The 25,662-nt window shown below is 43.8% G+C and overlaps 2 protein-coding genes across 5 annotated transcripts; both read right to left on the reverse strand.

Annotated features, from left to right (window-relative positions):
- Positions 1-1,060: 1,060 nt before the first annotated feature.
- Positions 1,061-19,504, reverse strand: RABGEF1 (RAB guanine nucleotide exchange factor 1). Of its 4 annotated transcripts, none has more exons than XM_015880579.3 (10): positions 19,423-19,504; positions 12,412-12,597; positions 10,787-10,953; positions 10,272-10,391; positions 7,300-7,466; positions 5,991-6,072; positions 5,055-5,187; positions 4,579-4,670; positions 3,992-4,248; positions 1,061-3,238 (listed from the first exon to the last, which is right to left on the reverse strand). In XM_015880579.3, the coding sequence occupies exons 2-10, from the start codon at positions 12,588-12,590 to the stop codon at positions 2,840-2,842; spliced, it is 1,596 nt and encodes a 531-aa protein (XP_015736065.1). In that variant the 5' UTR covers positions 12,591-12,597; positions 19,423-19,504; the 3' UTR covers positions 1,061-2,839. The 4 variants fall into 4 exon arrangements, with proteins under 4 accessions (XP_015736065.1, XP_015736064.1, XP_015736067.1 ...); XM_015880578.3 differs by having other exon boundaries at positions 7,300-7,469; XM_015880581.3 differs by lacking the exon at positions 10,272-10,391.
- Positions 19,505-19,920: 416 nt separating this feature from the next.
- Positions 19,921-24,654, reverse strand: KCTD7 (potassium channel tetramerization domain containing 7). The gene is made up of 4 exons (XM_015880593.3): positions 24,334-24,654; positions 23,479-23,648; positions 22,165-22,343; positions 19,921-21,647 (listed from the first exon to the last, which is right to left on the reverse strand). The coding sequence occupies exons 1-4, from the start codon at positions 24,475-24,477 to the stop codon at positions 21,271-21,273; spliced, it is 870 nt and encodes a 289-aa protein (XP_015736079.1). The 5' UTR covers positions 24,478-24,654; the 3' UTR covers positions 19,921-21,270.
- Between the last annotated feature and the right edge of the window lie 1,008 nt (positions 24,655-25,662).

Here is a 25,662-nt window from a genome sequence, read left to right on the forward strand (position 1 = left end):
CCCTCCCCTGGTACAACTTCAGGCCATCGCCCCTCACGTTATCACTGTTAGATGGAAAAAGAAGCCGACCCCCTCCTCAATCCCACCTCCTTTCAGGAGCTGTAGCCCGGAGCAGTGCTCCTTCTCACACCAAACTTCACTAAAAGCTGCTGTTAAATAACACTGTCAATCTCCGTCCTTCCCTTCCTGAATCACAGGGTGCCCACAAAGAGCATCACAAAGAGAACACGTAACCACGAGACGGGGAAACATTCGTGGTTACTAGGCAGGAGAATCGGTTTAATTCCATAACTCAGTTATTCCATAACTCAGTTATAACTCAGCGAAACAGAAGGTGTACAGGTTCAATCAAAACAATGCGTACCCCAAAATAGGCTCCTTACTACAGCAAAATAAATAGGCAGTTCACATGCAAAGTAGCTTATTGCATATTCCTGGTAATTAATCTCTCAACCTCATCTGAGGGACCAGAGCAGCTCGTGTCACAGTGATGCACAGTACTGAGCACCAAGCCCACCTGGTGTAGCACAGGAGAGGGATCATCATCTCAGGTGAGGTGACACGGCATCCTCCAGCTCAGCACCCTGCACGATGGCTTTGCCCGTTCTGAATCTTAAACACTAGAAAGACATTCTGTAGTTATTACTTCATTGACTGAACTGCCTCCTTTTTAAGCAAGACAAAACTATTTATTGTTTTACCTACAGACAAGTTGGTCACCTGGTAAAATACTGATAAGGTATTCAGCTGGGATATGGAAATCCACATTACGTGCCTTACAGGGATCTGTTTGCCAACACCACTCCTGCCTCAGTGGCTGATAACAAGATGGCACATGGATTAGAGATACCTTAGTTACAAAGGCACCAGGTCAGTCATTCTAAAGTATTTAACCACTTAACTCTCTGCAAAGAAAAAGACATTGTTACCAAGACTTGCACTTGAATTATAAGGAATTCTCTCCCGCCAGACACAGATAAATCAGAATCAGCCACAATTATATTCATATTAATCATTAACACCATAACAAAACCCAGTGACGAAATGTTTTAGAGGCTCATTAATAAGGGCATAACGTACACACTTTTATTTAAACATGGCAATTTACACAACAGCTAATTTCCACACCTCCCCTCCCCCCAGAAAGCCTGAAAACAGGATATCAGAATTAGCACCTAATGTTCATAAAACCAATAAATGCTTTGCATTATGATTTACTGCAAGCATTGGTCAGGTCCTAAGCAATGTGGACAACATGGATATATGAAATAACCCAACTTGCTATCAATGTCTGGTTCACTCATTGCTTCACCTTACCAAGTGACTGGTTCTCCCCCAAAGACCAGCAATGCATAGTTTATACAGCTGAGTATATGTGACAGAAAGGAACAAACCACAGTTTTGGTCTGAAGTTATTGCAGTGCAGATGTACAATATGTGTTTACAGAGCAGTGGGACATACAGAGGTAGGTGACACTCCTCCTTCTTGCTAAGAATTTAATGTTGCTTAAGAGTAGCTCAAACTAAGTGGCTCTACGTTAACTACCTCAGCTATGCTGCCAGGTCTGGATGAACTGAGAGATTTAAAATGATACATAAAGTATCTCACTGGCATTAAGAAGTTCCACTGCAAGAGGTTACTTGTTTTTTTTGTATGGGGTGAACTGTTCTTAATTTGAAATTCACTGATCTGAACATGTAGTGACATAATGCTGTATTCATCTTGATGCTCAATAGCTTCGCAAGGTAATTGAGGGTCAATGGAGATCAGAAGAGTGATGTTTCGTGAAAATAAAGTGCACTTTTCTGCTCAGAGCCATGGCTCACCCTCCTGCTAAAAAGCAGCTTCTAATTAGATGATCTCATTTATCAACCAGGGCTGTCAGAAAAGCAATCAAGACCCAGTCCAGTGATGGAACCTGATGGAAACTGCCAGGCAAGGCCAGAAAAGAAAGCCACTTTGGGCATAATTCTCGCATTTTCTCTCTCTCCCCATTTTTGTTCTAAATTATGCAGTTCTTACTAAAAATCTTCCCTCCTACTTATGAAGCCCGGCTCAACATTCTCTTCACAGGTGCTACCAGCAAAGCTGTCACGTGTACCGACACACCAGAGAGAATGTTGACATTACATGAAGAAACATGATATTCTAGATGGCACTTGGAATAAAGAAAAACAAAACCACCAAAACCCAGGAGGCTGACATGAAGATAAAGCCCTCACGTGCAAGAACACCCTCTCTACATTCATCACTTACACCACCGAGCTGATTGAAAGACTAACAGCGTACTTGGCTGTAGACTGCAACATGATTCAACCCAAAGGTGCTAATAAGAACACATCCATCTCATCTCCACTAATACACAAGACATCATCATGCACGGCTGAGACATGAGATTTGAAATCTATTTACAATTGTACATATTTTACAAGATACATTTCATCTTTACAGCTACAGAAGAAACCAAACTAACATCGGTAGCGTTCAAGTTGCAGCTGGAACTTGAAATCTTTATGTTAAACTTAATGATTAAAAAGGTTTAAGTGCATGCCAATGAGGAAGCCTTCAGGAAAGATACCAATCAGCTACTGTTGCTTAAAAATTACACTGGTTTGTGTAGAAAATTGAAGTTCAGTTCAAAAACCTCACAAAAGCCTAATAGAAATCTAACCGACTAAAATAAATAGAGTTTATTACACTTAACCAAAAAAAAATGCACCTTTAAAAATGTATTGATTTAAGCTCATCTGATTTTTAGCCTTGAATTTACTTCCCCTTCCCAAACAGCAGACGGTGCTAAATGAGAACAATGACGCTGTTCAAATTTAACACCAATTATTATCCTGCATAAACCTGAGGCTGCAGTGGTGGGGGCAGCTTGTCATTCTCCACATTTTCAGAGTCAATAGCTGCTAAGGCTTGATTTTTTGGTTTGATTTCTAATGGATATTTCTCAACAATATCTTGGACTTCCTTTGCAACTCCATCAGTCCAATCTATTAGGTCTTTCTCAAGCTTCTTGGCTTCACTGACAATTCTATCCTGTCTCTCATTCAACTGAGACAGGAGATCTAAGTTTTTATACATCTGCTTAACACCCAGGCACACATCAGGTGACCAGCTGTCGGATTCCTGCTTCTTCGGGGACGTCTGACCAGTCATAAAACGATCAAAATCTTCTTGGCTTAAGTTTAAGGACTGAGCATCCAGTTTTTCAATGAAGGCCACAGCGCAGCACTACAAACAAAACAGAAAACAGTATCGTTGCAAGCTACAGACTGGAACCTTGGTATTCTATTTTTTAATCCCGCTGTTAGACACAAAACTGGTTATTTTATGCCTCAAGAGATCACTCCTAAGGAGCTCTTCAGACAGCTTGCTCTATTAGGCAGTTCCCAGGCCTTTGGGAAGGAATGTTGAAACACCCACCTTACCTCACAGACAAAACTTCTACCAAAAGGAATTTCTAACATTCCAAGTATCTCATTCAACTACATATTTTCCTTGAGAACTGCTTTAAGATGAAATGCAGAGAAGCCAAGTAGTTCGTAATCACAATTCTTTCTAGCATAAACAAGCAAATGCCTCCTGCAGAAAGTTTAAGAAGTCTTTTCACCTCCACTGTCTAATTTTGCAGACCCCTGATGAGATGAAATTGTCTTGAAATTATATGGGGAACTTTACACCTGTAACATCTGCAGTGGCCAAGCCCAGGGTTTTAGGAATAGAAGGCACTTATCTCCTTATAGAATAAAAACATACCCAAGTCTCAGCACCAGACTGTTCAATAAAGAGCTTCATAATGTGAAGAGCAAAACACCGTCTGGTTTGGAAAGTAAAGAAGGAAGAGAGAGGAGATACACAGCAAAAGAGCTTCTTAGCGTCTAAACAACTTGAAGCATTATTGGGAGAGTTGTTTCACTTTTCCTTCTGTGTCTAAATAAAGGACAGTCTCCTTGTATGAAGTGACACTGTTGGTCCTGTACTTACCAGGTTGGTAAAATAGTAGCCATCTTCTCCTGTCATCAACCTGCTTGGATTACAAAAGCGTGTTATATACTGGATGTTGGACTGCAGACGGGGTGGGTTTCCCTTCAAAACAATGTATATAAGTGTCGGAAGGAAGTCATCAGCAGAAGCTGGTTCGTTTTTGGTTATCTTTATAGCATTAAAGATGTGCTTGCTGCACTTGGTGATGCATGCCAACTTATCACGAGGAACACGCTTTGAATCCATCTCAATAATATCTGTAAGACAGAAGAGTTTTGTGAAATGGTTCATACCATTTTAATCAGTCACTCAACCAGGCAGAACACAACACTGAGAATTGTAAGTTTTGGTTTTCAATCTGTTTATTCAACAACTTCTTGGCTGAATCCAAGCATCTCAAATAGATTAGGTAAGCCTAAACACTTCTCTCATTGCAAAGTTATTCCTGCTTCACAGATGACAAACTCGTCCACCATAACAAAGACTATTTCCAAACTAAAAGCCTGAACCTCCTTCTGAAGGCAGCAGAAAACCTCTCCGACCAGGAGACCTGAAGTTGAAACCTGTAAGTGTTATCACTCACAAACCTGTAATTGCTTTTACAACCATATCAGAGACTTCAGGAATCTCTTCATTGACAGGAACACACAGCATTTGTGGAGTTACCCAGTGCAAAGCTCTACAACAAGAAAAACAAAAAGTGAAACTATTCAGTGCCAGTTAACATTCAGGTATATAAAGCCAGCTGCTTCTTGAGTTCAGTGCACAAGGAGTGCTTTGTGTAGGTGAGGCATCAGTCCAGTTATAAGACAGTTTATTCCACTGAAGTAAATGGAAAAAGCAAATCCCTTTTTGCTTTAATTTCACAAAACCATACCAAGTCATTTTCCTAGTGCAGCACAGCTTCATTTTATTCATTTCTTCTATTTATAAAATAAAATGCTTTTAACACTTTCTAGTTAAAAAGCCTTTTGTGTACACAACATCAAACTCCTCATATGTTTGACTCAGAGCCCCCTGACAGACTGTGGATTACTCAGCTGTTCTTCTTTAAGAGACTCACCTGATCCTCTTCTGGACAGCGAGATCCTTCTTCTCATCATCAGTTGTTTCAGGACAAAAGACGTATTTATACTGTCGAGTCATGATGTATTTTTCAATCTGATCCATTGCTTTCTCAACTTTCTCAGGTGGCACTGAAAGGTACAAACCCCCCCAGCCCCAGTACAGTGAACACAGTATTTCACAATTCTTTGGAAAATTTCACACAGTTTGATTACAAAGTCACTAAATCACTATTACTGACTTGAGCCACGTCATATGAATGTTCTTGAGTTGATAGACTTGGAGTATTCCTACTCTTTGCAGCAGGAAAAGCACCATGATGACACGCTAAATACACACACAGGTTAACAACGAAGCACATGCACTCAGTACAACCAACATACCAATTTGGTTCAGCTGTTTGCAGTTCACAAGAATATTTCTTGAAAAACAGGTCTTTGAGAATAAGTCCAGGCCTTCCAATAAATTGAGGCCTTCCAAGTCCCCTGCCCCTGTTTAGCTCTCTAAAATCAATCCTTAAGTATGTTTAAGATAGGCCACTTACATTCCTTGACACAGAAACACAGTCTGCAACAGCAGCACTCGCTTCTCATTTGCTTCTTGTGTACTACAGTGCAATGCAATGACCACAGCCTGTTAACTGGGTTGAAGCTACACATTCAACCTCGGTTCTAAACAAACAGCACTGAATTAAACACAGGAAATGAAAACAACTGAACCACATTTAAAGAAAACCTATAAAAACAAATCATTTAGATTATAAAACTCTGCAGAAATGGTGCTGCAGGGAACAGGTAACTTTGAGACTAGAATTGGTTAACATTATCAGAGGTGTAGTTCTGAAGACCCTCTTTTTACTTGAAAATATAAGCCTCTTTATCCTCACAGTGTTACTTTTTCAGCACTAAGATATGAGGAAGGAGAACTCGGATACCTTTCCAGCGCGTCTGCAATTTCTCTGCTACGTTTTGATAGAAGTCCTGGGCACATTCAGATTGTTCCTCAATACTTAAGTCCTGTAACAGAACACTGATTAAGCGTGCACGTGTGGAAGAAATGGCAGCAATGCCTTTGATGGCAAGTGTCCAGCTGCAATAACAGTCTGAGAATGCAAATATATCCTCCCCAGAGGTGTTGATGTTGGCTTCATTATATTCAAAAACTTGAGAAACTGAGGTTGGCTCCTTAACTTGTGAAAGGCTTATACAGCTGTTCAGCAAAAATACGTACTAGCAATGAAACTGGACAGGTGCAATTTCCCCCATCACATTCTGAGCAGTGGTAAGAATGCAGACTGTTAAAGCACAACATTTGCTCTCAATTCTGTCAATAACTTCTCATAAATGAAGCGCAGTGCATCAAGAAAATCAGCCAAAGAAACAAGGATGTAAACTATAAACTTCAAAGACTGCCTACACAGTAAACACTCCTAATAAAGTTACTATGACATATATATACAGGATGTTTGGGAATTAATATTGTACTACAGTAGGGTTAGAGCTAACATTGCTGAGCCATGTGGCTCCATTAACACCCAGCCACTTTTCCCTACTAAATGGAAGCACAATACCATAACTTTGCAACAATAAATGCATGCAGAGAAAACTGAGGCCAAACCCGAGCCTGAATATGATGATACCTCAGCTCTGACAGCAGGGCTGCATTTTATACCTGGTTTATATGGAACAGCAAATGGTGAAGTTTAGAGAAACTTCTTTGATGAGCACCAACTATCAAGGAACTGGGTCACTAAGAGCAACTTAAATGGTTAAGACTAATAATAACTCATTATTTTCACTAACTCTGTGTTCAGAATGAATCAGTTCTAAAAGTAAAGAAGTAAAAGAAAATTAGGATGGAAAGCATATAAGGTTCCTTCAGAATTCCCTGTTAATTTCCAGTTGAAATCAAGGATACAATTTGAGCAGCTATTCATTAAGTAGAAAAGGTAGGGGGAAAAAATAGTACTGAATACTGACTCATTTCAACCATAGGTGGCACTACAGATCCACTAAGACTTCTCTTAGGGTACCCAAGCCACTGAAGTTTGGGACACGTAAGATATCAAACCTACAAAAAGCAGTATATTCAGAATTGCCACTCCAGCTTCATTTGACCAAGGACATCAGCTTAAAGCTCTTGTACATAATACACAAAAAACTACTGGAAGAAGTACAGCATCTTCTCAATTTCTCCCCAGTTTTCCCTATTTTATGTATGTAAGAGGCATGCCGATCACTTACCCTTTTATGATTCATTGCGTCTAAAAATAATTTACATTGCTTATAGATCTCTTGTCCTGGTTTATGGTAGGTCTTGAGGAATTCTATGAATTCCTTGGATACTCGGTCTGTCTCGACGCTGGCCTGTCTGTTTATAGAAGGGCTGGGAGCTTTGGCTTCTTGGATCTCTGCTGGGAAAGATTGGACACAACAGATGAACCTTTTCACACCAGCGTATGAATTCAGAAAGCATTTGATATGCATTAAGTTTTCACAATTTCTTTTCCCCTTCAATCCTGCAGTCGAAAGAAACCATTCCATTTCTCAAAGTTTAGCAGCAAAATGGTGTGATAATATTAAATGGAACAGTGAAGTACTCAGCTTGTTAGAGAAATGAAACACTGACAGCCACATGCCCACTGAAACAAATGGCCTTTTCATTTCTGCATACTACTGCAGTATTCGTTTGCTTTCAGGCTTCTTACATTTTCCTTCCCAGATAAGAACCTTCCATATGAGATCAAGGCCTCCTGATGAGATTCCACAGCAGCTCAAACTAATGGTGTGGTCCCATTTCATCCTCCCTCACCTTCAAATTCCTTCTCCTCTCCTGCTCTTCCATCAACACAAGCATTCATTCAATTGGCTCATTAGCTTGGGGAGAAGCAACTCAGAGTAACCCTAGTTGGAAATCAGTCTTTCTTATAGGCTTTCCAGCTGAATTAGGCCCCAAACTGGCACACTAGAAGGCCACAGGAGCACCAGTAGCAGCACAAGACAAGGAATGGGAGCGTGAGGTTGGTGCAAACACAGCAGCCCTCTATGGCAAGGCAGCAGAAGCCACAGGGCTGCACCTGCAGCCCAAATGAGAACGCGGCCACTTGCATCTCTGCAAAAGCAGAAGCATCTGTTCAAGGAAGAATCTGCTCGGCTCTCAAAGAGGCAGGAACACAGACTGCACACAGCACTGGATGCAAGTTTACATAGCTGCAAAGCACAGGTGTTTCTTTTCCCCACAAACACATCTGATTTTCCAAGGTTTACATTCAAGGAAGTTAACTGTACCAATCCAATACCTTTCCTACCCAAATTTAGTTCACCCACCTTTCAACTTGCCAGCCAACACTGCTCAAAAGGAAGGATTGAACAGAGGTGATGTAAATGAACATGATGAATAGCAAGCAGCAAAGAAACAGAAAACAAATATATTCATAATCAATGGGATACACACACATCTCTCAAGCTGAAAATACTAACACGCACAACAACAGCCCCTCGTTTCATCAAGCACACATGCAGAACTCCAAAGTAAAAGAAAATAAATGGGCTTAGTGTATTTAAGTTGCTATGTTTAATTTGGACTGAAGTAGCTTATTGCTTTGTTTGTTGTGTTTCAGAGCTCTGTGATCCAATGACTAACAAATACAAACCATCTGACCACAGCACAAGGCTTGTAAGGGCCTCCAGGCTTCAGCACAACCTTCTCTGCATAATGATTTGGTCAGGCACCATCAGAGAATTCATGTTATTTAAGCATTAAGGAACGTAAAAGGCTTTACAGAATAAGTTTCAACTGTAGTGATGAAGACAGAAATGGAAATCATCCTCCTTTATAGTTACACTGCATCACTTTTTCAGAGGGAGTTACTCCAGTCTTTATAACAAACATTCAGAGTGGAATGTCTGTATCGTATTCAAGTTGAAGGCACAAGAATTTCTATTGATTCAATGCTGTTGCATTTAATATTTCATGACCAGCATGTAGAAAACATCTCTTCAGAATAACAAACAAAGTAGGTCCACCTTCGACAGGACAGAATTACAGGTTATTTTTGACAGTTAATTAGTGGTTTAATTGAAAATAAACCTTCAGTAGCTCTTCTATTTATTTCAACACTGACCTCACTACATCACAACAATAACGAACCTCATTCTGCTATTTGTGCTTAAGGAATATGGACAGGAATTTTTCAGTTGCAGATTTAAAGCAGGACTAGAGAGATGCAGACAACGGAGGCAGATTGTTGCTAATAAAGGCATCAGGAAAACCAAGTGTTAGAATGAACTGCCTTGGCCACAAGGACTCCATGGAGTTACTCAAATACTTCAGCTGCACTGATTTGTGTTGAAATCCTGATCTAAGGAAAATGAATCTGCAGGAACCAACAGCTCCAGCAACTCCATGTTTCCAGCTTTGTTGCATATTCTCCAAGAATCAAATTGAAATAAAAAGCAGCAGATTGCAGGAGGGAAATTCCATCTGAACAAGAGAACTGACCAGAGGAGATAGGCCAAAATGGCAGAGTTCAGGAAGAATTAAGAAAGGATCATCTTTTACCAAGAATAACCATCATTTACACTAAAAGCTTCCTCAAGGCTTTCTACCATGACACTCATTGTCACAGCAGAACATCAGCACTCCAGTGATTCACTCTGGTTGTGCCACGGTTGTGGATCCAAGTCCAAGTATAGAATATGAAGTGTGTGTTATCAGCTTCACTACACAAATACATTTAGAATCTTCACGTAATTTGTAAAGCAGAGGCACAAACATCTTCACTTTTGTTTAGCAGGCACAACAGGACAAGGCTGCACACAAGTAACACAGGACAAAGGCTGAAGAGCTGTCAGCATCACAGGTTTTGGTGCTCTTTTGTTTAGGTGAAACATGTTCATGTAATATAAAACTGCTTTCTTAACGACAGACACCTGGAGATCTTTTGAGATTGTAAAAGCTCTTGAAGTGTGAATCCTTCAACTGAAGTACTTTTATCATCAGATTTATAAAGGCAACCTGGAAACCTCCCAATCCTTCAGATGTCAAACTAAGGCAGAGCAGAAAGAAGCTGCAGCTGAAGATTCCAGACTTTCTTTTTGCACCCAAAAGCACAAGGTATAACTGGCACAACCCTAGTTGGTATTTTGCAAAGCCCAACTAAAGAGTAAGCTTACTACAACCAAGCAGACAGCTGGCTCGAGCTGTGCTGCATTACCTTCAGTAGGGGAAGCCAGTTCCCAGGAGGGAGTAAAAATCTCCTTCAAATCCCTGAGAATGTTATCAGCATTTCGCTCCCTCCCAAGCTGTCCTTGCTTAACGACTTTCTCTTGAGTCACTGAAATAAATGCAAAATCAAGCAAGACACCAAGAGCAGGAGCACAACAGGAGAGATGGTGAATGGGATTAAATAAAAGGGAAATATGGGAAACGAGAAGAACGAATGTTAAAAAAAAATGGTTTCCATAAATAGCTGAATGCTTCATTTAGCAAACTGCTGCTTATGTACATAAACATGTATATGCTTATATATGTTTATTTTCAAGGCAAATTCTACAATGAAATGATATTTAAAATTACCTCCTAAGGAAATGCATCCCCTATAAGGCTAAGCTGTGTTAGTATCATCTTTTCCCTTCTGGAATTCCTCCTCCACAGTCCAATAGTATAAAATACTGGCCATTATGGACTTCACACTGCATAATATCATTAAAAATGAAGCAGAAAACTTACCCTTCTTAGCTCCTGTTCTGGAGGAAGCAGTGAAGAACTTCTTCACAGTAGTGACCTTTCGTGTTTTCTCATTGGTTTTCTTCTCTTCAAACTTTGAGAAGGTCAGTGACTGTGCCCCCTGGGTACTCTGACTGCTGGCATATGCTTCTTCCTCCTCACGCTGCAGCCTGGGATTAGAAAGACATGGTCCAATTAAACTGCTTAATGCCGGCACAAATGAGTTAACTTTCTGTGTAATAAATTAATTAGACATTTCACGTGCCAATCCTCTTCTATGCTCACCTTCATTTCTAGCTTCCTCTCGCACATCCATTCACTACACTGAATCCATTCCTACATTGTAATGGGGAAAGCGAAGGAAGGCTTAAAATAGGGAAGGGAAAATGATAATGTTGAAAGGAAGGAGGCTGAAGTAGAGATAAGAGGTGAAGGGAAAGACTATGGAAGCATTTCCAACAATCCTGTAGGTAACTTCCCTGCCCATGTCCCAGTCTGGGGCATCGCTGCATATCACCAGAACTACTTTCTGTTTTAAGATGTCTCCAGTTGATGTTTAATCCCTTCCAACCCCAAAACGCCTTGGCTGTCTTAAGACAACCCCTCCATTCTCATCAGCTGTTACTGTGTGTTTCCATTCACAGACAGTCAGTCATCATCCTTTATCATCTGACTGAAGATAAACCATGGCAGGCAGCTGAGGAAGTGAAATACCCTGCCACAATCTCAAAAACAGAAACAGATTACTGCTGTCAAAACTTGCTTTTAAAAGCCTTCCAAATACATAAACTTGCTTGAATGAATGAGTCAAACCCTTCACTGCAACACCAACAGGTGTTGTGCAAAGTCAAAGCTCCTTTTAATATACGAGGGGGGGATGCATAGTAATCCTTCAACAGCTTCTATTCTTCTTATGCACAATGATTAAAGTGGGTTCAATTTATTGTTCTTCACGCTGCCCAAAGGTTGAGCAACTTCAAGCTCCCATCCAACTCAGCATGGCCAACAAATGACCTTGCATGATGTAATCTGGAGGCAGGAACAGCACCTCATCTGTGCTGCGAAGCCTTTCTGCTCACAGCAGCAAACAGTCACAGCTTATCTGCTCCTTGTTACTCAAAGAATCAAGAGTTGCTCAAGTTAATAAAGCAAAAGCTTCGACGTCTCTGGGCTTAACCCTTCAGTTTAACAGAATGACCACGGATGAGACAAGCTATTTTTTAAGCAGCAGCTGAAACACAGAATGGCTGTGCTGGCTGTGTCCAAGACAATAACTTTGTCTCCAGAGGCAGAGGTATTTTAATCAAAATTGCCATTTTCACCCCTCTAACTGCTGGTTAAGACTTACAGATTCCAGTATGCAAATTAGGTCAAAGTATTTGTTGAGAGGTTGGGGGGGGTGTTTACATTTCTTACTTCAAACTGTCATTTGAAATGCCTTAAATTAGAACGCCATCAGAATTCATCTTTGTAGCAACATTAAGGCTTTCATTGCCGCTGGAAAGGTCAAGTTTGAGAACTGGTGGTGAAACAGCCACAGCAAACAGCACCAGAAAATGTCAGACAGGGACAGCATTTAGTAAAGTCACCCTACTGTGAAAGACAAAGGAATAAAGAGGGCTCTTTACCGCTCTGCCAGCTCCCAATCCTCTTGGATCTGTTTCTGCCTGGCCTTATGGTATTCCTCTCTCCAGCACTTGGAGCAGAAGCCCTGCCAAGCAGGATTGCCATAGTAGCCACATCCCTTCTTGCACAGGAGCTCTGACTGATCAACGTGAATTCCTCTGCGCTCCGATTTCAGGCTCATTTTCTTCCTGTTTAAAGAGAAAAGGGTTAAAGACAGAACCAGCAACAACCCGCTCCAACCAAGAAGGCTTGTCTCTTGAGGAAGATGTCGCCCCTTTTAATTATTGAACAGTTAGTTCCATAGTAACAAAATAAATTCTAAAGAAGGAAAGGCGCAGTTACATAAGCGCACGGTGCCAAAAGCCAACTGCAGCATTAGCATACGTTTGCATAGCTGTGACCTGTAAACAGTGCTCTGCAGCTGGGCGACAAGCAGACCGGCACTGCCAGCCCTGCAGCAATGGGTACGTGTGTGTTTGTGTGTGTGTGTGCATAGGCACAGTGCTCTGAGCTCAGCTCTGACAACCAGAGGCACAAAGCAACTGAGGGAAACAGAATGACAGCGACCATCACTAAAGAGAACTGAGCCAGCACGACTGTTGGATTTACATAGAGAGACTGCAACAGAATGATTTACTTTGCAGCTCTGCAGCCTTTCTTCTTTTTGCTAGACAGAAACCTTCCCACGTGTCAGCTCAGCCCCATTGCAACTACCACTTCAAATGCTGCATTCATTTTAGGATAAAGGCAGCATCAGCCCTAGCAAGTTTTATGGCCTGCATCATAAACCATTTGAATTGCAATACTGACATGCACAGACAGTTGGAATAGTGCAGCACAGCACTGCAGGGCAGGTCTCAGCCTTCCAAACCTGCTTCTTCTCACTCCTGGATCCACACCAGTGCCTCACATACGCTGGAGAAGCATCTCAGCAGGTTGGGTTCCTGCTCCTGTGCTCATTAGTAAAGTTGTTCCTCATATCATAGAATGGCTTATGCTGGAGGGGACTTCGAGATCATTTAGATTTGCCACATGCAAATTCCTGCATTTGAAGAATGTGGATCTCTTTGCTTTTGCATTTCTGCCCAACAAAGGTTGCTCAATGCTGGAAGTTCTGGCACTCAGTATCTCAGGAAGAGCCTCAGCTCTGCTCTGGGCCACCCAGCAAAGCACACACATGGAGACGCATGTCTGCCAGCAGCAGTTTTCAACTATAGGAAATAACAGCAAGATGATCAATTGCTTTTAAAGACTCACCATGTTAAAGGCTTCCTGTGAACCTAAACAAGTTATTTTAAGTAACGTGAAACATATGATTTTGCTCTGAGGGAGGAACAAATGAAACCCTCCATCACACCCATGCAAGGTTTAAGGTTCCCTCCTCCAACAGTAAAGTAATGGCTTCCTAAAATAGCGTAACAATCCTTGCAGGGATCTGTTTATCAGAAGAACCCACTTCACAACAGTGTTATTTCTAATGACAAGTTTCCTCATTTCTTTATACAGACCCAGGAGCTGTACAGGCCCTTTTCCTCCCCTGTCTTCTCCAGAAATGCCTTAAGCAGACACCAGTGTGCTTCCACAAACCAAAGAGGAAAGCACCACGTTCTAAACATCCCAGACAGCTTTACACCCCCCACTGCCTTTCCCAAATTGCCTCCATTTCTGCACTACTACCACTTTATCCTTCCTCAAATCAGTGCTCCATCAATGATGGTGCACAGATCATTGTATAACAAAGACCAGTAATTAGAAGTCACAGTTTTGTCAGCTGCACCACCTGAAGTTCAATGGGATAATAGGATCTGGAAGCACAGCCCTCTCAGTGCCAGCACTTGGATATTCCACCATCCCCACAGGCACAGAAAGCAGCTCCCATCACCCTCAGGGCTGGAGCCACATACAGGCACTGCAGTTGCCTTTGGCATCCCACTATCCCTTCTACGTTTGGACTGAAATTGCTCTGAACAGAGTTCAGCAGCTGACACTGCAGGGAGCAACATGGGCTCTTGGGGGTTTTTTACATTCTTTCAGGAGAGGTTGGTATGAAGCTGCAAAGCCAAAGCACAAGCAAACAGCCTGCTTGTTTTCTTCCCCTTCAAGTAGTTTCAATTGCTGTTACATCAGTTTTGGATTCAGGACTAAGGAGGTCACCCTGAATCAATAGGAAGAAATCACATGCTGCACTCAGAGCACAGCCAGTCTTCCTTTAAAGACACAGGGCCACTACAAAAGGCTTCACAGCCAAGTTCTGTATGTCAGCACTTACAACAAGTTTACTGACCCTATGAACGATCCACCCCGCATCAGCTTCCCCACAACTGAATCACTGCTTCATTTACCATCTTACACCGCTCCTAAAGAAAGCTCTGGTGGAGCTTCTGAGCTTCTGCTCCATGTATTTGCAAGGCCAGAGCTCTTCTTTACACTCACACTCTGGATGTTCTCAGTAACACAACCCAGTGTGTTCTACTGGAGCCAGAGGGTGAAGTGACATCAGTTGGGGTCCTCGTGATCCGAGCTGTGCCAGATGCACATCATTATTATTAAACCTCATGTATTTTTTCCCTTTATTCAGTAATACTTGAAGGAAGCACTTTCAGAGTGCAACACCAGCTCAGAGCTCTCAGCATCTCCTCACACCCCTCAGTGTCTCCTGTCAAGTTTATCATCCAAAAATCCCATTTTCTGAAGAAAGAGATGTGTAACTCGTGTGATTCATAGAGCACAGGGCAGCTGTCTGCCCAGCAGTTCCTCTGTTCCTTTGTAGAGCTGCAAGTGAAAACATTTGGGGAAGCGATAGAGGGTTTGGGTCACCACAGGCACAGAAGCAGAAAAACCAACTATGTGCGTTGCACTGCCCTGAGTCACATTGTTTGCTGTGTCTGTGAAGGTTTGTTAAGAAAACACAAACATGTAGAACAGGGGAAACTTGAGTTTTGGTGCAAGCATTGCAGAAGGGAAAGAACCAAAGCACCAAGGCTGCTTGGAATGTGCTGGGGATGGAAAGGGAGGGAGCTGCCTCTGCTTTTAAGACATACTTTCTGCTGACCTGAAGTACAACAGCACACCTTGAGTATGGATGCTCAATATAACACTTCTATTGTCTATCAAGGATTTCCATTTTCACGTGCCCAACTATCTCATGAGATGCAATAAGAACACATCCAACTCTACAAAGGGATTCCAATCAAAGCCTTCAGTCTTCAAGCACCCTTCACAACCTGCAACCTACACACACTGGGAAATACCTACAGTCATCCAAAAGCAACCGTTAGCACAGCACAGCACAGCAGCACACTGCTCACAGCACACACCTGCACTCTCTCAATAGTAAGCCCTAATTTTCCACGCAGACCAGGTTACAAAATAGCTGGACAAACTCACGGGGAACCTGTTAGAGCAGTGCTGTAATCACCGCAGAGCAAACGCGCTCGTAGCCTTTATGTAATGCACAAAGTAGGATCTGTCACCAAGAACTGATTTAATGCACACATGGAAGCTTCCACTTATGTAACACATCCCTTTCAGCAGTAAACCCAAGATCATTTTCCTACCACGTTAGGGTTTACAATGGCTGCGGGCAGAGCTGCGGCTTTAGGATGAGCACTTTTTGTGCAATGAGGTTTAGACATGGTATAGATTGACCGTGAGCTCCAACACCACCTGCTTGTTCCTCTTGCTGCTCTCTTAATGTACACCCACCTCAGCTCCCAGACTCCTTTACTGCCTCACCACCACCACCACAAGATACTGACTTCTTCATCAACTATTCATTAGCCCTGGATTGCTTACCTGCGATGGAAGCAGGAGCTGGCAGGGCTCACATAGCAGAGCTGAGTGGGCCTCGCTTCATCTACAGGTGCCTTCATTAAGATGTAATTGCATGTCAATTCACAATTATGACAAGCTATGAGAAACAGCTTCAAAGTAACTCTGCATGTAAACCCTGTGAATCAAAGCAGGGGCTTCTACTCTATTTCTGGACAGCAAGGCTTCTCACAAAAGCACAACCCTTACAAATAACCCACACCAGTTTTCTCTCAGGACAGACATAAACGCAATTTGGCTCACCAAGTTTAAGTCTCCGTAGCACTTTGTGAACAACTCGTATTAATTCTTCTCATTAAAAAGTCATCGAAGTGCTGCAGAGTGTGTTCTCTGAATGCCTGACACAGCATCGCCCACTGACTCTGTCTGGTCTTTAATGGCCATCCCAGGAATGGGATTTTAGAGCAGGAGAAGCAGGAAAAGCCTAAGGAAATAATAATGCAGTTTGCCTAAGGAAAGTGAGAATAACAGGGGTAGCCAACGGCTTCAAAGCTGCTGCTGCATCCCACATGAAGTGCTCAGAAACAGACAAAGTGCCTTATCTCAAAAGTATCTTTCTGGGTAAATGGTACAAAACGTAATCAGTGCTGAATCTGAAGAAGCAGATGATCTTTTAAGTGAACACCACACTAAAGTACCAACTTGTAATGAAGCAAAATACCATCCATGGTGCAGGAGGAGCTCATTCCAAAGAACCACCACTGACCCAAATGCCACAAACTTCTTCAGAGCCATCGAAGGGTTGAAAGAGCCGTGACTCACGTGGAGCCCTAAATGTTCAAGCGTGTAATTAGCAGAGGGCTAATGAAGCATGAGCTGGTTTCTTCCAAAGGAAAGGGTGGGGCAGCGTGATCTAACAGAGTCAGAAAATACAAGAGCCATTAAGCAACTTCAGAATTCAGAAAGAAACGCAAAGAATCTGTGTTTGCAGAACAGATTGTTTGAGTCTTCACCAAGTTGGGAGCATCTTCCTTGCGATTATGAGACTCCAGCTGTAACATCTGCATCCCAACATACACAGTAGAGGTTGTAGATTAATACTAATGAGAATATAAATGGTTGTTAACTGCAACCACAGACCCAGAGCGTGATCAGCCACCTGAAAACAAGCAAACAGACTCAGACTGTAATCAAGCAGGAGAAATGGCAACCACTGCTTTAAACTCCTGGAGCCCAATGGCCAAGGGGCTTCAATGTCCTACCCACAAAGCTCACTTTCACAGACCGGTCAGGGCATCCCCCTTCTCCCCTCCCTGCATCAATGCAGACCTCAGGATACAGTTTTACTTGCCCACATCAAAATCTTACATTGTGCCCATAGCAATGACTGCTCTGCTGGAGGAGTGATGAATGAACAGACTCAGTCTCACCACATCCACGTGATTCATAAAGGCACTTTGAAATGAAATCACAAGAAACTGGGAATTTCAAGTGAGAGGGGGGAGTCAGAACTTCTAAAACCTGCTCAGAAATAGCAGCTACCGGCTTCCACACACTCTGCTTATTGTGAATGAAAATAAACCTTACTCACTGGATACAAGTTCGGAAGTGAGAATGCTCCTGTCTCAATGAAAAACCTGAAATCACCTCATGTGCTGATTGCTTGTTGTGCAAGATGATCTTATGAACTGATACCACTGGCTTCATGTTCCTATTATTCTTCTATTTGCGTGCTGTTTTGGTGGGGTTTGCTCAGCAAAACATCATCCGAGTTACAACTGTCTTCCCAATCTTGTCTTCCCCTGCAAAACACTTGTGCAGCCACATCCAGAAGGCTGACAAGTATATGGTCCTCCCGGCAGGGCTGCTGCTGCCATGCACTGTCAAAGAACCACAGAATCATGTGGGTTGGAAGAGACATTTAAAGGTTATGTGGTCCCTCAGGGAACTCACAGCTCCATCAGGTGCTCACAGCCCCATCCAGGCTGAACCCTGGCTGTCTGCAGGGATGTGACATCCACCACCTCACTGGGCACTGAGTCAGTGCCTCACTGCCCATACAATAAAAGGCTTTTTCCTTACATCCAGTCTAAATATCCCCTCTTTTAGTTTGAGACCATCTCTCCTTGTCCTGTCACAACAGACTCCACTAGAGTCTGTCCCCTTCCACTTCCATCCACCTGCTGGCTGTGCTTCTCTCAGTGCAGCCCAAGAACACTGTCAGACACACAAAGCCACAGTTATCTGCGCTGCCATGCCTGGAAGGTGACCCAAATGAGCAAGAGAAGCCAAGAGCTTCTCCATACACACCCCAGATACCAACACAAGGAGCTGCCAACACACAGCGACGCTTCAAAGAGTTTCCCAACAGCGACAACAAAGCAGAACAGTGTCACCAACAGCCTTAAAGCTGAGCTGCTATTAGGAGCTATGTTCCCAGCACCGTGCAGCTCTACCAGCTCAGCTCCAAGCTCCATCCGTCCCAAAGCACCGAGCGGGCTCTGCCACAACGTGCCCGGCTGACTCAGCACTGCACCCTAAGGCAGGTCATAGAATCACAGAGTTGTAGGGGTTGGAAGGGAACTCTAGAGATCATCGAGTCCAACCCCCTGCCAAAGCAGGCTCCCTACACCATGTCACACAGGTAGGCGTCCAGGCGGGTCTTAAATATCTCCAGAGAAGGAGACTCTACCACCTCCCTGTGCAGCCTGTTCCAGTGCTCCGTCACCCTCACTGTTAAGTTCTTCCCAAATCCATGCAGAACTTCCTATGCTGTACTTTCATCCCATTACCCCTAGTCCCGTCCCCACGCACTACTGAAAAGAGACCAGCCTCACCACTATGGCTCCCACACCTCAGGTATTTATAAACCTGGATCCAATCCCCTCTCAGCCTTTTCTCAAGGCTAAACAGACCCAGTTCCCTCAGTCTCTCCTCACAGGGGAGATGCTCCAGGCCCTTCATCTTAGTAGCCCTCCACTGGACTCTTTCCAAGAGATCCCTGTCTTTTTTATACTGGGGAGCTCAGAACTGGACACAATATTCCATATGAGGCCTCACCAGGGCAGAGCAGAGGGGGAGGATCATTCGAACTACTGGATCACCTGGGCTCGGCCCTCACCTCCCGATCCCTCACCCTCATTGCGGCCCCGCGAGCCGGGCCTACAGCGGGACAGAGAAAGAGACGGCCCAGGAAGGAGCGGCCCGGCTCCATCCGCTGAGGGCAGCGGGCAGCAGCTCACCGTTATCCCGGGGGTGGCGGGGCCGTGCCCCCGTCCTGCACTGCTCCGCTACCGGCGCTTCCTCCGATCGGCGGCCGAACACGGAAACGGGCCGGCGTCACTTCCTGGGCTGGGCCGGGCTGGGAGGAGCCGTTCGTTCACACACACCCGGCTGGGCCGGACACACACAGACACCCAATTGGGAATACAGCGAATCGAAAGGCTTTCGTTAAAGTCACAGTGAAAGTGTAGGGAAACCTAAAGAATGACTGAATTGAAATATTGAAGAGTCAAATAAACCTGAGTGATGTTGAGCTCCCCCTTCCCAACACTGCTGTGTTTAACTATTCCAGCTCTGGATATGAAACTCAGCACCTGGCAGCCTTTATTCCAAATAAGCACTTGGAAAGGGCTCATAAGAGCTTTACATCCCCATCTGAGAGGCAATTTAATAACAATTCCTAACTTAACAGCATAGAAGTGTGAACGTCAATCAATGCAAACCATCAGCCTTCTCTATACATTTTATCATCAAGTTTTTAATCATTATTCTCACGTGAGTGATGCCTTTTAGTATCGCCATTAGTACGTCTGTAAAGTCTTTTGGTCAGATGTTTAATTAAGAATCTTGGATGAGCGAAGCCAATGGGACACAATATGCAGACAAACTTCCCCTTCCTCCATAAGGTCACTGTGAGGCTGCCTCAACTTGGGTCTTTTTGGACAACAGATGCATTTTCAGAGCCCCAAACAGCAGCATCTTCATATGGCTCCATCTATCCTTCAGTTTTGGACACATAGAAATGGGTAACTGGAGAAATATCAGGATAGGGATGAACAAAATGGGCTGGTATTGCACAAAGTGTCAGCAAGAATGATGATGGAATGATGGAAGATGATGGTTTGAATGATGGAAGTGAGGTTTAACTGAAGAGCTGAGGAGAAGGAAGCACTTGTGTCGTATCATGACTTGACCAGCTCCAGAACAAAGTTTAATAGCACAGAATGTAAAAAGAATCGGTAATAAAATAATACACGTTAAATACTCTTAATACTTCTGCTAATAGGAACGTACACACGGAGTTACTCATTCACCAGAAGCCTCTGCAGATAGTCCTGATTCTATAGAGTTTCTTTTTGTAGGTACTGTAAACATTCAGAATTTCTAAGGCTAAAAACAGGCACCAGTCCTTCATGAACAGTAATTAATCCAAAAAGCAATAAGGAATATTCTTCCCAATCTGCTGTTCCTCTTAATAACGACAGAAACAACTAAATATTGTACTTCACAATGCAGGATTCTTAATTTAGAAAATATGCATATAGCTTCATCTTCACAACAATACTCCTCTATTGGTTTAATTGTCTATGACACCAAAGTTACACTTGCAGGATCTCAGTGCGGGGTGTTACTCAATCCATAAAGTGACAAGCTGAATGTAGTGACCGAAACACTCTGAAGTGGGTAAAATGGAACCACGTCCTGTCAGCATCCCTAGCACCTGAGGCTGAGATCCATGCCATCCACTTTGCAGACAACGGGACTGCAGCCACACAGTAGGTGGCACATTAAAACATAAAGGTTAGACACTGCTCTCCATCGTTTCCATGAGGTGATTTTGTTTTGTGCCTCATTAAGGTACCTGAGCCAACAGTCTTGTTTCAGGCTGTTTGGTTGGTTGAATATTGCAGAGGTTTTTTAACCTCTGTGACAGGTCCCTCTCTGCTGACCAGCTAAGCACTGGCTGACGTTTCAGCAGACTGATTCCAATATATGTTAGCAGCAATGCATTTCCAGAGACAAAAATATTCAAAGCAATTGTCATCTAGAAGTCCTTTCATCTCCTGCACCATTCTGGACAAAAGAACTCACCACCAAGTGATCTTGAACTCATAGATAGGACGTTTGCAGTAATAGTGATTTATCAGGTGTTTATCACACACACCAATACACTGATGATCCACAGTTATCCCTCTATCAGACAGGTCTGTCACAATACAGTGCAGAAGGTCATAGACATCAGCCACAGCCTCCCAAGGTCCGAACGATACATCCACCTCGCAGTGATGTTCAAACAGCTTGGCCTCACTTTCACTTCTTTCAAAACGTAAAGAATTGAAATGTGGGCACTCATAGGGAGTGATGGGCATCTCCTCTTTGAAGACACAGACTTTCAGTTTGGCAAATCTTGCTTTTCTTTGCACAGCTCTAAGCTTTGCTATTTCAATTATCCGCTCCAAATGATCTAAGAAACAAAAGTTGAAAGCAACAATGAAACACCACACAAAAGAAATTAAATCCATTTTTTTTTCCCCACTTGAAATATATTACTTCAGTGTTCACGTTATTCTTAATACAGTATTAGCAGTAACAGAGGGATGGATGCAACTAGATACATTCTATATTAATTACACCAGTCTCCGTTATCTTGTGAGCCTGGTGTCTTCACCACGTGCCTCAACTTATTCCACTGCAGGCTCTAATGGAGCAAACAGGAGGCACAGAGACTCTCCTGCTCAGTGACAAGCCTTGAATTTCATGGCCTAGATCTGGCTCCCTTTTAACACAGCATTAAAAATTCACAACCTCAGACGCAGCAGGAACAGATCTCATGTGAAAGCCTCAGGGGTCTAAACAGCATGGAAGGTACATAAGAAACTTAAGACATACAATGGAACTAGGCTGAAAGGAGGCCTAAAAGCAGCACATCTACTATCTGAATTGTGGCAGAAACAACAGTGGGTACTGCTTTGTTTATTTACCTTTGTAGTACGGCATTAGGCCCAGGAAAGCTTGCCTAACTTTCTCTCCTTTCAGAGGCTGGATGTCCTCTAAATGGTCTAGCAACGGTCCTATGGAATAATACTGAGCTTCCTTGTAAACTGGCCTCACTCGCTCTCTTGGCGGCAGGTCACCAGATCGCAGAAAGTTAAGGATGTCTCTGAAAGAAGAACAAAGCACTGAGAATCAACAAAGCTGCAGCAAAACTGTTACGCGTGGGAAAGGAAACGCTGCGTGTTCGTTGTTTACTCTACTGAGATAGAAATCCTTAAACTCCAGTAACTGAAATAACTGAAATATTATTATTTTCACAGTGGCTAAATCTATTTCTGTCCCACATTAAGGTACAGTTCAAACGTGCCTTGAAAATAAAGCAGTCCCTTCAGCAGAGAAGGACTAAGGGGATGTCAAGGACAAACAAGTAATCTAAGTTAAACAGCAAAGTGTGCTTTGTAACCTCAACCTGTGAACGCTGCGAGAAATGATATCTGTCTTTTCTAATCTCACACCATTTCAAACAGAACTGAAACATAAGGTTATTGTTATACAAAATAAAGCTACACAAAGTTAAAAATGAATCCTGAAAGTGAAACTACAGGGCTCTGTCAGCAAGAACTACTTATAGATGTACTTTTTAAGGTGTTGTTTTCCTGTCTCCAAGCTGTGCTTTAATCCAACGTACATCTGAAGAGCTCCAGAGGTAAATAATTCCCTTACCAGACAGGTTATGTATTTGGGTTGTTCTTCTTGGAAAGCTACAACCCATCACAGGCACAAGATACTGCGTCAGAAGTCCATTTTCATTGTCAGAAATGTATTAGTTAAAGACTAATGATGTTTCCCTCAATTGAGGGGAAACAGATAATGAAAAACATGATTAACATGAAAAAAGATCTTCATTAAAACAGGAATTTGGGGGGATTTTTTCTCTAATCCCTATAATTTTAATGGGGTAGATCGGTATAAACCAGCCAAGCATTAAATACATTCTTTTTTAAAGCAGCAAAACAGCTTGATACTCTGAGAGCAGATGTTCCAAAGGAGATGACGTGAATTTGTCCAATAGAACATTATCAGCTGCTTTTCCTTCTCCACGGTAAAGCTTAAGCCCTTAAGAACAAAATAAACCATTTTCAATGGTGACGTGCTGCAATTCATTTTCTCTCTGGGATGTTTTCAAGGCATGGATGGACACCAATCCCATTCTCCCACAACTTACTCATGGACATCACTCAACTAGAAGAAATGGCGACTCAGTCACTACTTTGGAAGCATATTGAGGACGCTGCACGTACCCAAAGTAAGTTCCATCCCTGTCAATGAAGTATCTGCCTTCAGCATCCGTGGGGATGTAATGCCTCCCGCTGAACATCGCCGCCAACATGGTGTCCTCGTAACGCCGCAGCGTTGACAGCCTTGTAGTGAAATACGCACCTCCTACATTCAGTGGGACGACTTCTGGGAACTGAAATGCAATCACAGCATCAGAAATGAGCCCCCAGTGCTCTGTATTACACACAGGACAAGGGAGTGGGGATTTGTACAAGTCCCAGCATAACAATCTGTGCCATGGTGACAAAACTTGGTTGGACAAAGGCCTCTGCCCTGCTGCCACAAAGCAGGGAGCTCTAAGGGTTAATGCCTTCTGGGTTTATGGTTTCTGGGTGAATTTTAGATGGAAACCTGGAACGATAGTGGTTACTACAGCTTTAATACTGGATATCTATGAAAACTGTGAGTGCCTTCTTTTGGCTCTTAGAGAGGATGAAAATAAATCAGAAACAAAACAAAAACAACTCCTCCTTCCCCATGAAGTCAAATAAGAAGGGGAGGAGGTTCACACTTCAAGGCCAACCCCGGCACCTGCACTTGGCTGCTGCTCCATTGGTTCCCTTACAGCACGCTGGCAAATCAGCGATTCTGCGCTTCTCCGATGCTGACAGCAGGCCCCAAAACCTCAGCATCACGTTGCATCACACTAAGAGCCGCCTCGCTGCCAGAATAAAGACCTATTTGTAACCGTCGGGCTCCAGCAGGGATGGAGATGGGGAGCAGCGCTGCCAGGTAAAACGCAAAGGATCCGCTGGAATTGAAGGGCTCGGCTCCAAACCCACAGCAGAGCCGTGTTGGTGGCTCTGAGCAGCCCTTACCTGCTGGGGCAGCAGCGGCAGCGCCTGTCCCGCCTGCGTGGCCGTGGGAGTGGCTGGCTCTTGGAAATCATCCTCTGCATCCGAGCTCGACATGGCCTCATCCGGGTCTCCGCTCGCTTTGCTCTGCCCTGTGACTACCACCATCCCTCTGGCTCTGCCCAGCGGCCTCGGCGCTGCTCACGGGAACCGAGACCCCGCTCAGCTGGGCTCCCTCCCACCCCACGCGGCTGCGTTGTGTCACGCGGCTGCACGGGACCGGCCCACGGGCAGCGCCGGCACCGGGCGGGGCTGGGCCCGGCGGGGCTCCACCGGCCGCGGGGTACGAGCCCGACGCTCATTGGCTGCAAGGAGCACGGCCGCGCGTTGTGATTGGCCAGCGGCAAAGCGCGCTCCCGCGCCGATCCCGCCTCCTTTTGGCGCCGGCGCGCCCGGAGCAGGGGACACCGCTTGGGGTCCCGTCCTGCTCCCCGCCTCTAATCACTGTATTATTAATTAATTGCTATTAATTATTAAAAGAGGATCAGCATCTGCTACCTGGGAGCTGCTTCTGGGCTACATCAATGTTTTATAAGGACGGCTCATAATGCCCAGCAACAAGAAATAGGGACGTGAAGTATTTATTCTCTTATCAGCAGTTAACCAGGTACAGCAGCTATCACCATATCACAAAGGGGAAGGTCCACTTGTCATCCTCCTTTAGCAAGACACGAAGGTTAAGGACCAAGAAATGAGTTTGTATAAACCACATATAAACCACAGTATAAACTATAGACCACAGCCTCTGGGACTGCTGCACAGCCTCCTGCATAGCGAGGGTCATAATGTAAGGGCTCAGCCCATAATTAGTGCTGGGCTTTATGGGGAACACACACCCAACTCAGCACCGCTTCCTTCTACTTAAGGCACAGGTAACCAGCCACAACAGCAGCACGGCCCTATGAACCATATACAGAATGAGCCCTGTGACTTTAAACCAAGCGAACGCATCCATTTCATGCTCAGGGATGTCCAGGGCTGACTCAACAGGTAATGAACCAGAACACATCATCACTCAAAGTGATTTCTAAATCCAATATGCCACCCGACGCTACCAGAGATTCCTCCTCCTGCTTTATGAGCTCCTCAGCATTGGAATGGCCTGGGCTGCTTCCCCGACACACACACAAAGGAAGGTGAATGAACTGGACCTGCAGGTCGTGCTTCATTCCCTGTGCGATGGCAGCAGCCCCAGAGCTGAGCTGGGTCTGACTGTGTGCTGACAATGAAGACAAAGCCTCCCAAAGCACTGCTGGACCTCCAGCTCTTCTATATGGGCTGCAGCAGCTTCCT

This window comes from Coturnix japonica, chromosome 22, assembly GCF_054131305.1.
Source record: "Coturnix japonica strain WE chromosome 22, WE-NBRP24, whole genome shotgun sequence".
Classification (NCBI taxonomy): domain Eukaryota; kingdom Metazoa; phylum Chordata; class Aves; order Galliformes; family Phasianidae; genus Coturnix; species Coturnix japonica.

What these genes read in the sequence shown, in the direction of transcription:
- RABGEF1 (XM_015880578.3), bottom strand. Translation starts at nt 12,590, where the DNA reads ATGAGCCTGAAATCGGAGCGCAGAGGAATTCACGTTGATCAGTCAGAG. An exon ending in GATTGGGAGCTGGCAGAGCG is followed by an intron (nt 10,954 to 12,411) that starts GTAAAGAGCCCT and finishes TTCTAATCCCAG; the next exon opens with GCTGCAGCGTGAGGAGGAAG. An exon ending in ACTGGCTTCCCCTACTGAAG is followed by an intron (nt 7,470 to 10,271) that starts GTAATGCAGCAC and finishes AATCTTTCCCAG; the next exon opens with CAGAGATCCAAGAAGCCAAA.
- KCTD7 (XM_015880593.3), bottom strand. Translation starts at nt 24,477, where the DNA reads ATGGTGGTAGTCACAGGGCAGAGCAAAGCGAGCGGAGACCCGGATGAG. An exon ending in TGCCGCTGCTGCCCCAGCAG is followed by an intron (nt 23,649 to 24,333) that starts GTAAGGGCTGCT and finishes ATTGCATTTCAG; the next exon opens with TTCCCAGAAGTCGTCCCACT. An exon ending in CCTAATGCCGTACTACAAAG is followed by an intron (nt 21,648 to 22,164) that starts GTAAATAAACAA and finishes TTTGTTTCTTAG; the next exon opens with ATCATTTGGAGCGGATAATT.